This window comes from Mus musculus, chromosome 9 (genome assembly GCF_000001635.26).
Source record: "Mus musculus strain C57BL/6J chromosome 9, GRCm38.p6 C57BL/6J".
NCBI classification, from domain to species: domain Eukaryota; kingdom Metazoa; phylum Chordata; class Mammalia; order Rodentia; family Muridae; genus Mus; species Mus musculus.
This window is the reverse complement of record NC_000075.6, coordinates 80,063,875-80,078,826: the sequence shown is the minus strand read 5'-3', so window position 1 is coordinate 80,078,826 and position 14,952 is coordinate 80,063,875. Positions and strand designations below refer to the sequence as shown.

Genomic DNA, 14,952 nt, shown 5'->3' with positions numbered 1-14,952 from the left:
TATCAATTTGGACAGTGAAACTAAATTTGCTCACATGGGGTCTAGTCATTCCACTGAGCATACAACAGGTCAGGTGAGGGAAACTAATGCTACTGAATCTAGCTTGTTTTTTTACTATAAAACACATAAGCTTCTAGGTATGGCAGCACACACTTTCAGTCCCAGCACTCAGGAGGAGGTGGAGACAGGTGGATCTCTGTGAGTTCCAGGCTGGCCACAACTATACAGTAAAACCCCACCTCAAAAAAACAAAAAAACACCCCAACAAACAAAAACCCAGAAGAAATAGAAAAGAGAAGAGTTACATACATGTAGATATAGTTTATATGAGAATGCATATCTATATATGTGTGTAATCATAGCTCAGTGATAGATGCATAAAGAAAGAAGTGTGTACCAGGTACAAGGACACAAACATGTAATCCAGAAGCCAGGAAACTGAAGCAAGAGGACTGTCATGAGTTCAAAACCAGCCTAAGCTATACACAAAGTATCTTGCCAGGCAGGACTACACACACAGCAAGATCCTGACTAGGGTGGGAGTGATGAAAATGTCAGAGAATGGCGACCTGGAGTGGTGCTGTGTAGCTCTTTCTCAGAACTGTCAAGATTCCTAAAGGCAGTTTCTGTGGAGCTCCTGGCTCCCCATGCAAGTCTAAGCCCACTCTTTAGAAGTAACCACTCAAAGATGCATGCCTAGAGACTGCATGGAAAGGGAGGGGGCCAGACAGACAGATACATGAATAAAGCCAACCTGGGAGCAGAGTACCCAAACCAGAGTGCATCAGCCCACAATTGTTTCATGCCCCCCCGCCCCCGAATATCACCCAGCTAAACTTTCTCAATTCCCAGATCTATGTAAATGTTTATTTTTTGATAAAGAAAATAGAGCAATACTTAAAGTCTCTGAACACATCCATGAAACTAAAATTACATTTCTCTATAACCACAAAATACCCAAGATTCTCTCCCTCATATAACCCAGTTACTGTTCACGCACTTTGCCTGGTTTTAGAAAATCCTCTACCAGTTCTTGATCAAAGTAAATCTAATGACTTGATGTGCTGCTTTGTTTTACCTTCCCACCTACTCTACCGACCCCAGGGCTTAAGCTAGAACATAGGCGCTCATAAATGCATGCAGGCAAACACTTTATCACTGAACTACACCCCTAACCCGTTTTTTTTGTTTTTGTTTTTGTTTTTTTTATACTTCATCAACTGTTCCAAATTTGGAAACTTATATTTCATGAAATATGTCCCTAGCAAGTTTGAGAAAAATAGTAGTCTTTCACTTACCCACAACGTTCCAAAATGCCAGTGGACATAACCCTGTAATTTAATGCCTTTTCTAAGTTGATTACATATAACAATATATGTAATCATTCATATATATGTATGTATGTATGTGTATATGTATATATATATATATCACTGTGGCTATAACTTTTACAGTTTTATATTGCCAACAAATCTGTCTTCAGATTTTGATTCTTACTATAGATTGTGGCAAGCTTGGCGCATGACTATATTTTTCTCTTTATAACTAAAGAACTCTGACCTTTTCTCTTATAACAAGCTCAGATCAACAGCATCACCAGTCTTGAACCTTGGGGTCATTATTAAATAAAACTGCACAAGAAATGTTAAAAGCACAGCAATCACTCTCATAATCAAGGCAAGTGACTAGTGAGACAGTCATATAAAAAGCCAGGAACAACCAGGCTTGGGGACATACAGAATGACTCCATCTCGTTTGGGGAGGGAGCACACAAGGCTGGATAGAGACAGTGTCTGCCAAGAGTATACCTTACAACTGAGAATGGAGTGCAATTTAAAACCATGACTTGCTTATTGTTGGGATTTTTTTCCATTTGATGTTTTTTCAGACTGTGATTGACCATGGGCAACTGAAACCAAGGAAAAGGAAACCGTGGATAAGAGGAGACCACTGTACTATGTTCGACAACTGGAAAAACTACTAGGGGAAAGAGAGAGTTGTGTAGAATCAAACAGCTGCAGCATCCTGACACTTACCACTGAATGATGTCCCTGTTGTGTCCTTAAGTCTGGGTCCTTCCAAAGCGTAGCCTCCCCTTCTGCCCTCCCACAGTACTGCCTTATCAATGAACAATGCCTATAACTGCCTGTTTCCTTCTCTTCTATAGTGCCCCTCCTCCTTTTGGAGGGTTGTAGAAAAAAAAAGGGAAAATACGGAACAATGCACAGGAGGACAAAAGAAAAGTGCTGAAGAAAGCTGTGACAATCAATTAAGTCCCAAGCTCCAATTCCAATCTCCCTAATGGCTTGCTCTGAGTCACAGAACCAGAATATCTGGAGTTCCTCAAATATTCAACGTATTTTATAATGGCAAAAAGAAAAATCAATTTACAGATTACAAAGCACAAAGAAATCATAACACTCTTTTCTATTCTTTCTCACTATATCAATCAATCTATAATGTCAAGATCAGCAACTAAAATTAAAAAAATAAAAAAACAAACTAAAAACAAGACAAACAAAAATCCCTAATGTCCAAATGTATGAGATAGAGTGATGAAAGATAAGCAAGGGGATTTTTTCTACTAGTTAAGAAAATAGTAGGGCAGTAGTGGCGTATGCCTTTAATCTCTGCAGGGAGACAGAGGCAGGTGGATTTCTGAGTTCGAAGCCAGCCTGCTCTACAGAGTGAGTTCCAGGACAGCCAGGGCTACACAGAGAAACCCTGTCTCAAAAAAAAAAAAAAAAAAAGAAAGAAAGAAAGAAAGAAAAGCATTAACTAACACGTGGTGCTTATTAAATGAGTGAGTTTGTTTTACGTGTGTGTGTGTGTATATATATATATTCATATTACTCACAGCAATCTTATGAGGTAACTGCTATAGTAGGTAACTGTCCTCTAGCCTCCCAAGTGTAAAAGGTATGATGCCTAGACTGAAGTTACTTTTTCAGTGCTATGACAAAACACTATTATCAAAGCAATCAATATATACAAGAAACTGTTGGCTAATAAAAAATATGACGGCCAATTAGCTGGGCAGGAAGTGGAAGAAAAGTACCCTGGATAGGACGAGGAGAGCCTTTGCTAGGAGTTATGAGAGGAGACCCATGTGACCACAGGCCTGGAAGGTATGGCTAGCTAGCCACATGGCTGGATGGGGCTAGGTGGTCAAGTTAACTTAGATGAAAGCCTGCCCAGATAAGACCTAAGCTTTTAAATATGAAAAGGTCTCTGTGTGGTTATTTGGGGAAAATCTGGTTAAGGAATAATTGCCATATTAATAATCATTTTAGTCTACAGGCCAACTAACCACGTGCTGAAAACTCCAAAATTCCCAAATAAACCTTTCTCTTTTTAAGTTGATTTTCATAGTAGTTTGTGGCTCTGGCAGATAGCTCACTAGCTTACTAACACAACAGTTATCCTTGTTTTACAACTGAGAAAAAAAAAAAGCTGAGACAAGATAAATTGTTAAATAATATAGCCATGGGTAAGATCCCAGCATTCTGACTGCCAAGTTTATATTCTAAGTTCATTTCTAATTAAAATCTTTTTTAGGGGCTGGAGAGAGAGAAGTCAGCCATTAAAAGCACTGTCTGCTTTTCCAGAGGTCCTGAGTTCAATTTCCAGCAACTACATGATGGCTCACAAACATCTTCATTAGGATCTGTTGCCCTCTACTGGCATGTAGGCATGCAGATACAGCACTCATATACATAAAATAAATAAATAAAGGCATTAGGATGCAATTCCTAAAAGGAAATCAATGAAAACCTTTGAGCAGGCTTGCAGACTCATGCTTTTGATCCCAGCAATGCAAGCTGAGGCAGGGTGACATAAAACATCCACCTTCTAGAAAGAAGGGCTGGGTTACTGACTTCTATGACAGCCTAGGCTCCTCACTGAGATCCCCACCCCAAAACACAGAAAGCAAGCAAACAACAAAGAAAAGTGAGGCTAAACAAAGAACCATGGGATTGGTTTCTGAGTAAAGCTACAGGCCTCACACACACTCCATGGAAAAACAAACTGTGTGAGTTCAATAGACAGTAATAAAAAATGTATTGTCTCTGTGAAACTGGAAAACTGCCTGGGTTCTAAACTAAATTCATATATAAAAGTATGACTAACCATAATGGGGAGACATTCTGCCGGTTTAGAAGACAACAGGGGGAGGGAAGGGGGACAAGGGCAGGGAGCCTGACCACCTTAGCTCAGTCTCCAGGACCCTCATCTCACGGTAAGGACAGACCCAACTCCCTCCCACCAAGCTGTCCTCTGACTATACACTAAATCAATGCAACTAAACATTCAGAAAATAAAAGCAGTCTTTCATCACCATGTGTTTCAACCCTGATGTGTTGAACTTAAGGTGCGAACACTGTCACACCCTAGAAAGGGAGAACTAGACACAGTACACCCCAGCAGGTGGATGGCTGAAAGTTCCAAAGGAAAGGGAAGGCAGAAATGGTACTTCAAGAGATTGGTAAAATGACTGGGTAATGTGCTGCAGCAAAAGCACAAAGCCCAGAGTTCAGATGTCTCTCCCACATAAAATGCCAGGTGCAGGACAGGACACAGCTCAGTTGGTAGAGTGCTTAGTCAGAATGGAGGAAGTGCTGGGTTTGAGCCCTAACAAGGCCAGCCTGGTCTACAGAGCTAGTTTCAGAACAGCCAGGAATATGCAGAGAAACCTATTTCCAAAAAAACAAAGTCAAAAAAGAAGAAAAAGAAAAAAAAAGCATTCAAGTACATACATTCTCCAAGACAGAATATATTATGGGAGATAAAATATGTCTCAAGAATTTTTTAATTGAAAGTATGTAAAGGATGCTCTGCAGCTACAAATCAATTAAATTAGAAATCAGTAGTGCTGTGTGTAACAGCACATGCTTGTATGCTCATCACTGGGAGGGAGAAACAGGAGGATCCCAGAGGGGATTTGCTAAGTCAGCCAGTCTAGCCGAATCACAAGCTCCAAGTTCAGTGAGAGATTCTGTATTTTAAAAACAAACAAACAAACAAGGTGCAGTTTTTCCAAGAGTCAGCTTCCTAAGTATGATCCAGGAAGGCACTGCCGCTAGCACTTAATAGACATTACTGCCACCTTACAAGAGATTATGAAGACCTCTCTCTTCCATGATGGCTTAGCATGTGGAATTCATGAAGCTGCCAAGGCCTTGGACAAGCCCCAAGCCTATATTTGTGTAATGACATCTAACTGTGATAAGCATGTGTATGTCAAGTTGGTGGGAGCACTTTGTGCTAAGAATTAAACCAACTTAATTAAGGTTGACGACAAGAAATGGAAAATGGTTGGATACAGTTGTGTAATGGTTAAGGACCATAGCAAAGAATCTAGGCTAAAGATAGCAAAGTGTACTTTAAATGAAAAAAATGAATAAATAAGACATTTGGCTCATTAAAATAAATAAATAAATAAGGTAGAGGGATGGAGAGATGGCTCAGTGGATAAAGCACTTCATGGGTCAGCATGAGAAAACTATTCCAATTTCCAGCACCACAAAAAGCCAGTGCTGTACTATCCCTGCTCTTCTATGGGCAGGTAGCAACTATGCAGGATAGTTCACAGTCAGGACACTTCCCAGAACTCACAGGCCAGCTACCATGGCCTATGCTTTGGCAAACAACAAAAGAAAGCATGTCTCAAACAAGGTATAAGGCATGGAGTGATACCTAAAGTTGTCCCTGACCTCTACATGTATACTGTGGCAAGTATGTGCCCATATTTGCACACATAAACACAAGCATATACATGCATCACAAAAAGGAGGGAAGACAGACATCAAAGGGTGAGAGAGAGGGCTTTGCAGTTAAGAACACTTGATCTTACAAAGGACCTGGGCTCAGTTTCCAGCACCCACATAGCAGTTAATAACCCTCAGAGTCAGGCAGTGGTGGCACTCGCTTTTAATCACAGCATTTGGGAGGCAGAGGCAAGTGGATTTCTGAGTTCGAGGTCAGCCTGGTCTACAGAGTGAGTTCCAGGACAGCCAGAGCTACACAGAGAAACCCTGTCTCAACCCTCCCTCGACCAAAAACCTTCAGAAACTCCAATTCCAGGAAACCCAATATATCTTCTGACTTAAAATAAAATAAACATTTTTAAAAAGATGTATTTATTTTATTTATATGAGTACACTGTAGCTGTCTTCAGACACACACCAGAAGAGTGCATCAGATCTCGCTACAGTTGGTTGTGAGCCACCATGTGGTTTCAGGGAATTGAACTCAGGACCTCTGAAAGAGCAATCAGTGCTCTTAACCACTGAACCATCTCTCCAGTCCTAAAATAAACATTTTTAAAATAAGACTTTCTACTCAAGGACCTGAAGGGGTCTGTAACCTTATAGGAGGAACAGCAATATGAACTAACCAGTAACCCCTGAGCTCGTGTCTCTAGCTGCTTATGTAGCAGAAGCCCAGTACAGGGGAATGCCAGGGCCAGGAAGTGGGAGTGGGTCGGTTGGGGAGCAGGGCGGGGGAGGGTATAGGGGACTTTCAGGATAGCATTTGAATTGTAAATGAAGAAAATAATAATAAAAAAAAATAAGACTTTCAAAGTCATTAGAGTGACAGAAGACACTTTGACCTCTGGTCTTCACATATAGGCGTGATGAACCCCTGTCTGCTTACATGCATGTGCACTCTGGTGTGCGCTCTCAATCTCTCTCTCTCTCTCTCTCTCTCTCTCTCTCTCTCTCACACACACACACACACACACACACACACACACTCTAAATGGGAGAAAGTAACACGGAAAGCAATTCAGATGGCAGAAAAAAAGGTAATGAGAAAGCAAACTAGGTCTAAGTCTTGTGCGGAAGGTATCACAGATGAAAGAGAATGTCAGAAGGGAAGCAGAATAAGCAAGCTATAGTTGCCCAAACACAGTAATCATCTTCTCCCAGATGGTTCACTAAAGCTGTCTCCACATGGAAGTCACGGGTCTTAGAAGCACACTTGATGACATCATGGTCAGCATCACCACTCGAGCCCCCTGCCTGGTGGCACTGTTCTCATCCCCTATAACATCCATGGTCCTCCTATTTATACTGTCTCTGCCTGGAAAGCTGCCTCTCCTCCACTCCTTCCCCTAGTCACACTTTAAAGTACTCTGATAGATACAATTCTTACTGTGAATAAATCCTTTCTTATACCTGACAGTTGTAACTTTATGTGTCATTATGATTATTTAGTCTCCTTACTAGGAGAGCCAAAAACCCACGTGCCTCTGTGTAGTGACTAAATAAAGCAACTGTTATTCCTAAACACACGCTGAATGAACAGAGAAACCTGTCTAAATTGTCTATCACAAGTGAGAAGGAGCTGCATGACCTCAGTATATCAACAGATGTAAAAGAAACAGTCAAAGGTGGAAAAGAAAATTCAACACAAGGACAATACAAAGGATCCAATAAATAGTAGCCTCTTCCCTCTAGAGAAGTCACAAAAGCACACAACTAGAATTCCCCTTACCAGTTAAAACATAGTCTAGAGCAAAGGTATCCACTTGAGACTTGGGATCCTGCAAAGCATTAATTCCCTTCTCAGTCCACTCAGGATCAATGAATGGCATTAGTTCCTAGTACCTCAAGCTCAACCTCAAAGAATGAACCTGGAGTTTTCCCTTACTTTCATCTTAAGTGAGCAATGTATGAGTAAATCTTACAAACTCTATATCAAACTATCCTCTGCCTACTGACTCTCCTTTTCCAATTTCCAAGCCAGGCTTACTTCTTTCTATCAAAACTGCAACAGTGTTTTGTTTTGAATTCACTTCCCTTTAATTCTTGCACTTTTGTTAATTTATTGCAGAGAGGACTACCAAAGTGACCTTTAAAAAAAACAGTCTCCTGTATCGTGTATCCCATAGGCATGCCCTTGAACATTTCTACTTCCGCCTCAAAAGTGCTGGGATCATAGACATTCACCACCCTGTCTGTTTTATTACCAAGCTGAGGATCAAACCCAAGGCTTTGTGAAACCTAGGCAAGCACTCTACTACTGAGCAAGTACTACAGTATGTGTTAATTATATCAGGATACTTTTTGCCCCTAGTTCTCCAAAGGCTTCCTACAGCTTTGAAAGAGACATAGTTTCAATCCTGTACCACAGAGCTTCTACTGCTCTCACCATTGTTTGCTCTAAACCCTGACCTGTGTCTTCTCCTTTGAGTAGTACCTCAAGACCAAGGTGTTTTTTGTTTTTTGTTTTTTTTAAGACACCTTTCTTGCTTTCTTTTGTTTCTTTTGTCTCTTCTCTCCCCCCACCCCACTTCTCTCTCTCTTGTTTTGTTTGGTTTGGTTTGGTTTTCCAAACAGGGTTTCTCTATGTAGCCCTAACTATCCTGGAACTCACTCTATAGCCCAGGCTAGCCTCAAATCAGCCTGCCTCTGCCTCCAGAGTGGGGAAATTAAAAGCATGTGTCACACTTTTCTTAACTTTAAAAGCATAAAATAATGTTTCCATCATTGTTCTCTATGCTTCCTCTGCAGCCTTTTGCCCGTTGTAATGACCCAGTTTATTCATTAACAGCAAGTTTGTTCCAGGCATAAGAATATGATAGTAAAACCACAAGCATCCGGATAGCTTTCACCGAGCTTTTATTTTCATAGGGCTAAGAAGCACAAAGGAGTCATTTGATAAATTGATAAGAAAAATAAAATAGTATTCCATGTAGTTGCATGCAGATTCATGAGCACAGGTGGCACCAGGGCATTATAAACAGTTGTTTAGTTTGAGCAAACCTCAGTAAACTGATAGAAGTTCTGGAAACCATGGATAGGACTGTTCTAAATGCATTGAGGTTTTTTAACTTGTTGACAGTCTCCTTCACTAAATGTTCCATGAAGGTAGTGACTTTTAAATATTTCATTCACTGTTTTATTCCAGCCAAGCAGACTAGACTATTAAATATATTTGATGAGTTAAAAACAAAACAAAACAAACAAACAAAAAAACAAAAACAAAACCTACTTCCATTTTTTCCAAACTAACAGAGAAAAACCAAAGTGTAATATAGGGATCTTTAAAAAGTAAGCCTAGAGGCTGGAGAGATAGTTTGTAGGCTAAGACCACTTGCTGCTCTTGCAGAGGACCAAAGTGCAGGGCCCTGTACCTACATAGTGGCTCACAACCTTCCATAATTCCAGTTCCAGGTGCCCTCTTTTGACTTTGTGGTCACCAGGCTTGTATACATTGCACATACATGCAGGCAAAGATCCAAAATAAACTAAACTAAATAAATAAATGTTCTTAAAAAGGTTTTAAAATAGTAATTTCTAAAACCCTCATATCTGTAATCCTTGAGCTGAGGCAGGAGGATTTCCAGAAGTTCAAGGCCGGACTACATAATGTGATCCTGTCTCAATTTTTTAAACAAAAAAAAGCTGGATGAGACAAGATGAAACCCAAACTTTCACATCTGTACATTTACAGTGGAGTAAATTAGAATAAACTAACAGCAATGGAAATCAGATGAACTCTCAGTGATGGCTTTGTGCTTGTATTATGCTGTGTTTCATCCACTCAGAATTTAAACTCAATTAGAAGCCCATAGAAGCCCCAAACCTACAAAAACCTACACGTATAATCATCTGCCTAGAAACTATGAACATCAGAAAACCATCTGGTGAATTTCCAATTTCCAAACAAAAACACAGGCGCTTAAGCACCGGCTACCTGCGAGCTACTACTCCTCTCTCCGCCTGTTGGCAGGGGTTCCCTACCACGGTCAAATTAGTATGGAGGTAATATGAAATGAAGTCATGAGAACATACTAGCTTTCCTTATCATAGAGGACAACCATTCCCCACGTCTTACATAAAGTCCGGTCTGCAAAGTAAAGAAAGCTGCTCCCCCCCCCCCCCCACTTCCCTATTCTCAAGTACAAAGAATAAAGAAAATTACTTTTCCTCTTAGTCTCCATTCACAACCCACTCGGTCAAGGAGTAAACAAGGCATAGCCTCCCTCCCGTTACCACTAAGAGTCTTTCTTAATTTTTTGGTTTTTTTTTTTTTTTTTTTGGTTTTTTTAGTTTTTTTTGTTTTTCGAGACAGGGTTTCTCTGTGGAGCCCTTGGCTGTCCTGGAACTCACTCTGTAGACCAGGCTGACCTCGAACTCAAAAATCCGCCTGCCTCTGCCCCCCGAGTGCTGGGATTAAAGGCGTGAGCCACCAACGCCCGGCAAGTCTTTCTTAATTTTAAACTACATTTTCTTAATTCTGTAATATTTCTAAATCATATCTTAAAGCATGGCCTGGATATATTTCATCTAGAAAACAAAATCCTGCAATTACCCCCAAAGAGTAAATATACTTAACAATTACTGAACGCGGACTTATTTTCCTAAACATATTTACAAATCCGATTACCAGGAAATTTAAAGTCGAATGAACGTTTACGTTCCCGGTTCACAACTGCAACTAAATGTACCTGTATTATGGAAGTCCCTTTACAGCCATAGGCAAAAACCAGTATCGTTATCCATTTACCACCACACCAAACCAAAATAGACCTTTTAAGCCGGCTTGGTCCACCAACTGAAATAGTTAACTCTGCTTCACAAGCGACTAAAAATGGGAACACACCCTAACTCTTTTACCTTCCCCGGCTGTCTCCAAACCGACACTTGGAAGCTCATTCTCTCTCTTTTTTTTTTTTTCCACCTCCCATACCTGCTTTACAAAGTATAAACAACCAAACACATCTCACCGGAGTTCGGGGCACCGCCGGGTCTAACCTGCACCCCGAGGGCAGCGGCTAGCCTGGGAGCTTTTAACCACAGGGCAGTGTTAACCACCACCTCTCCCCCTGCCTCCTTGGATCGGCCAGTTTCAACCAAGCTTAGGTCTGAAACTTTCCACGAACGCTTAAGAAAGACGCGGACGAAGTCTGCTCCTCACCCACTAGGCACCCATCGAGAATATGGAGGTGGGAGCGAGCCCAAGCCTTCGGCGCGCCCCTCGCAGGCCGCCCTGGGCCTCGGCTCGCTGCGCTACCACCGCGCCGCCTCGCGCCGGCCTGCCCGAGCCTTGGCCCGGGCGGACCCGAAGTCGGCGCGCCTGCAGCGCGTTCCCAGCGGGCCATCGGCCGTCCGGGCCCCCGTGGCCCCCGCGGCCCCAAGCCCACCCGGAGCAGAGAGCTGAGTATCACGGCCCGGGGGTGGGAGACACCCCGGTGTCGGCGAATTTCGCCCCCGACTCTCCCCCGAGGGAGACCCGAGCGTACCTTTCAGGAAAAGAGCCCCAGCGCTGCCACCGCTCTTGCCCGCCGCCATCTTCCTCCTTCCACGCCGCCTCCTTCTTACTCCATGGCCGACACCGGCGCGGTGCTGGCGGGGAATGGGGGCCGCGCGTCGGGAGGGTAGCAGCCGCAGGGTGGCGGGCCTCGGGCTCGACCTCCGCGAGGGGCGCTCCCCGCCGGCCGGGCCCCCCACACAAAAGCGGGCCTGACGGGAGGCGGCGAGGCCCACGGCCTGGGCTGCTTCTCCTCAGGCGCCTACCGGGGACCGTGAGCGGCGGCGGCGGCGCTTCCCGGGCCCGGCTCCCCTCGGCACACGACTCCCCATCCACCGGGCCGCGCCGGCCTCTGAGGAGCTCCCTCCGCTCCCCTCCGCCCCGCTCCGCCGCTGGCTCCGGAGGACGGAGAACGGAGCGAACGCTCACACGCCTTCTACGTCCCGGGCCGTAAAATGGCCGCAGCGGCTTGAGCCGAGCGAGGGCTCCGCGACCGTGAGGCGCCCGCGACCCCTCGCTGCTCCAGCAGTGGCCGCCGCCGCCCGCCCACCCCGCCCAGGCGTCAGAGCATCAGCCCAGGCCTCGGCGACTGTCCATGTGGACGGGGGTGGGTCTCCGCCACCGCCGCGCGTCGGTCGCCACAGCAGCCCCGCCGCCGCTCCTCCCCCACCGGCCTCCGGGCCCGCCCCGCCGCCGCCGCCGCCCCAGAGCCTCTCTCTCCCTTCGGGTCCCTGCTCGCCCCCCTCCGGGCTCGGCCGAACCCGAGCCGGGGGCTGTCGTCCTGCCGGCCTGGGGTGGCCTTGTCTGGCCGGCCTTGGCGAGGGACGAACAAAAACCCCTTCCTCGGAAGGCCCCCATGGCAGAGCCGGCCTGCGAGCGCTTGCCAGCCTGCCGGCCAGGTATTCTATTTGGTCGAGTCGCACCACAAATTCTAAAGAAACGCTCCAAGTTCTTGTCTGACCCTGAATTTAAAACGTGCCATGGGAAGGAAAAAAAAAAAAAATGAAGCCAGGTAATTGGAAAATAAAATTGTGTTCACATCCATCTTCCAAACAATGCATATATGATATGATTGAGCCAGTACACTTTGTGTGTGTGTGTGTGTGTGTGTGTGTGTGTGTGTGTGTGTGAGAGAGAGGGGGGGGGGGGAGAGAACACAGTAGACTATGATACAATTTGAGGGGCTTTTTTTTTTCTTCTTTTTTCTTACAAACCCCATGTAGTGGTGTAGGTTTTTCCCAGTCCATAAAGGGATAGAGACAGGTGGATCTCTCTGTCAGATGGAGGCCAGCCTGGTCTACAAAGGAAGAGCCTGTCTTCAAAAACAACAACAACAACAACAAATCCATGAAAAATGCAGAAAATGAAAAAAAAAAGTTACAGAAATTCAAGCCCCTTAGCTGTGTGGTCAGCTAATAAACATTTTTTTCTTTCCTTTCCTTCCTTCCTTCCTTTCTTTCTTTCTTTCTTTCTTTCTTTTTTTTTCTGGTTTTTTCAAGACAGGGTTCCTCTGTGTAGCCCTGGCTGTCCTGGAACTCAGAAACCCGCCTGCCTCTGCCTCCCAAATTCTGGGATTAAAGGTGAGCTAGCGCTACCACTGCCCGGCTACATTTTTTCTTTAAAAAAAAAAAAAAAAGTGGGTGGGGTTGGGGGGAGGGTGTTTTGCCTGCATTTAGGGTGGGAAAGCTGCTTCTTGTAGTTACTTCAGAGGCCGGAAGAGGGTACCCAGGCTAACCAAACTGCTGAATCCATTTCTCCAGCCCTTTGAGTGAAAAAGTGAAACATAAAAAACAAAAGATTCTAGGCCTTTAGGCCCAGGCTTGAGAATGTGACCTTTGTGACTCAATGCTCCATGGTATGCTAATCATAAAACAAATAGCGGCATTCCTCCAGCAACCTGCTTCCTGGGTTCAGGGCATGTTTGTTCAAAGAAAGTCACCCTGACCCACCCTGACCATTGCTGGAACCCTCTATGCAAATATGCTATTGTTAGAGGCTCCTAGAAAACTGTCTTGACTTTCCACTTAACTGGTATTTTTGGTATTTTCCAACAAAGCCCTCCCCACCCCCTTGAGTTATGGTTTCTTCCTTTAAATACCCCCTTACCCAGCTACTCTGGGCACCACGGTCCTCTACCCCTTCGTGGTGTAAGACTGTGGGCCCAAGAGTGCTCTTGAAATAAAAGTCCTTTTGCAGTTTGCATCAAGACCATTTCTCGTGAGTGATTTGGGGTATCACCTCTCCTGAGTCCAAACGTGGGGGAGTCCTCACGTTGTGGGTCTTTCATTTAGTGCATTGGCCGGGAATCGCGACCACCCCTCACACCCAGAACCGACTTGGAGGTATAGGGATCCCCCCTGGAATGTGTGTGTGCCGGCCGGTGTCTCTATTCTGAGTGTCTGTTTTCTGTTTTCTGAAACAAACGTGCACTTGTTGTGTTGGTTTGTTTGTCTGTGTCTCGTCCTTTGTTTCTGAAGCACAGAGCAGCCTGAGTTTGGATCCGTCTGAGTTTATACTGATCAGCCTGAGTTTTGGATGCTGATATGCCTGAGTTTATACTGATCAGCCTGAGTTTGGATCCACCTAAGTTTGGTTTCTCTGGTTTTGGTTGTCCCAGTGGAAGCGGATGATGGGGTTTTCTGAAACGCACACTTTGTATTTGCAGCTGTCCTCTCGGACCATAAGGACCGGAGGACTGTGATCGGCAGACGTGCTAGGAGGACCACAGGCTGCTGCCCTGGGGGATGCCCTGGAAAGTGGGGAGAGCCAGGAATGCCTGGTAGTCTCTGGAGATTGGTCAGAGGGACCGAGTTCTGTTGTTGAAGTGGAAGCTTCCCTCTCTGAAATCGTCTAATTCTTTTGCCTGCTTGCGGAGGACAAGAAAGGGTCACGTGTGTCTGGATCTGTTGGTTTCTGTTTTGTGTGGTTTTGTGTATGTGTTTAGAGCTATGTGAAAATCTAGAGAAGCGAAGGTAATGCTCATAGGTGCTTTGTACCCTGACTAGAGATAGTTTACACATAAGAGAACAGGTTTGAGAAAAGCAGTACTCTCTGACTATCTGGGGATAATTTGGTGAAAGAGAAAAAGAAAAAAATAAATATACAGGATCAATTGGTCTTTGGAGTCCTGCACCTGTAGTTAGAAGTCTAGTGTGACTGGAGGAGCCCTGCTAGGAGCTGATTGTAAACGCTGCTCTTAAAGGGACCAGCAGCTTCTCAAGTTCTATTGTAAGGAAACTGATGACTGTTTTTCCTACAAATATCTCTGTGCTTGTGAGTATTGAATTCATCAGGTAACAAGGGGCTCCTCTCTTGAAATTACAGCTAACAAAAAAATTAAGAAGTTTGTTTGGTTTAAATAAGCAAATGTATGCAGCCATTTCATTTTTGTTTCTGAATAGTTTTAAAGGTATAAATATGTTTTATATGTCTTGGTTATAGATTATTGGCTCATAAGTTATTGGTTATGATCAAAAATTTGTAACATTGGTAACAGAAAGTTGGCTTAAAACTGGTAACTCTGGGTTGGAGTAATTCAGAACATGTGGCATGAGCCAACCCATGGAAACAGGTCTCTAAAGATACTCCTAATATTCTATGTAATTCTTATCCTAGAAACCAGACTTATAAAAGATAGGATTTAGGGCAGTGTCTTTTTGAGGTATTGGCGGCTGCAACTTCTTGTGTTTT

At 44.1% G+C, this 14,952-nt stretch overlaps 1 protein-coding gene across 8 annotated transcripts in view; it reads right to left on the bottom strand.

The window, feature by feature from the left end:
* Senp6 (SUMO/sentrin specific peptidase 6) overlaps window positions 1-12,252 on the bottom strand; it is a 78,208-nt gene extending 65,956 nt beyond the window's left edge. For 6 of the 8 annotated variants that reach the window (XM_006511016.4, XM_006511017.4, XM_006511014.2 and 3 more), the window contains exon 1: window positions 11,255-12,252. In XM_006511016.4, coding sequence (XP_006511079.1) covers window positions 11,255-11,303 — 49 coding nt within the window. In that variant the 5' untranslated portion in view covers window positions 11,304-12,252. The remainder of the gene's footprint in view (window positions 1-11,254) is intronic. The other 2 variants (NM_001311110.1, NM_146003.2) reach the window with 1 other exon arrangement.
* Between the last annotated feature and the right edge of the window lie 2,700 nt (window positions 12,253-14,952).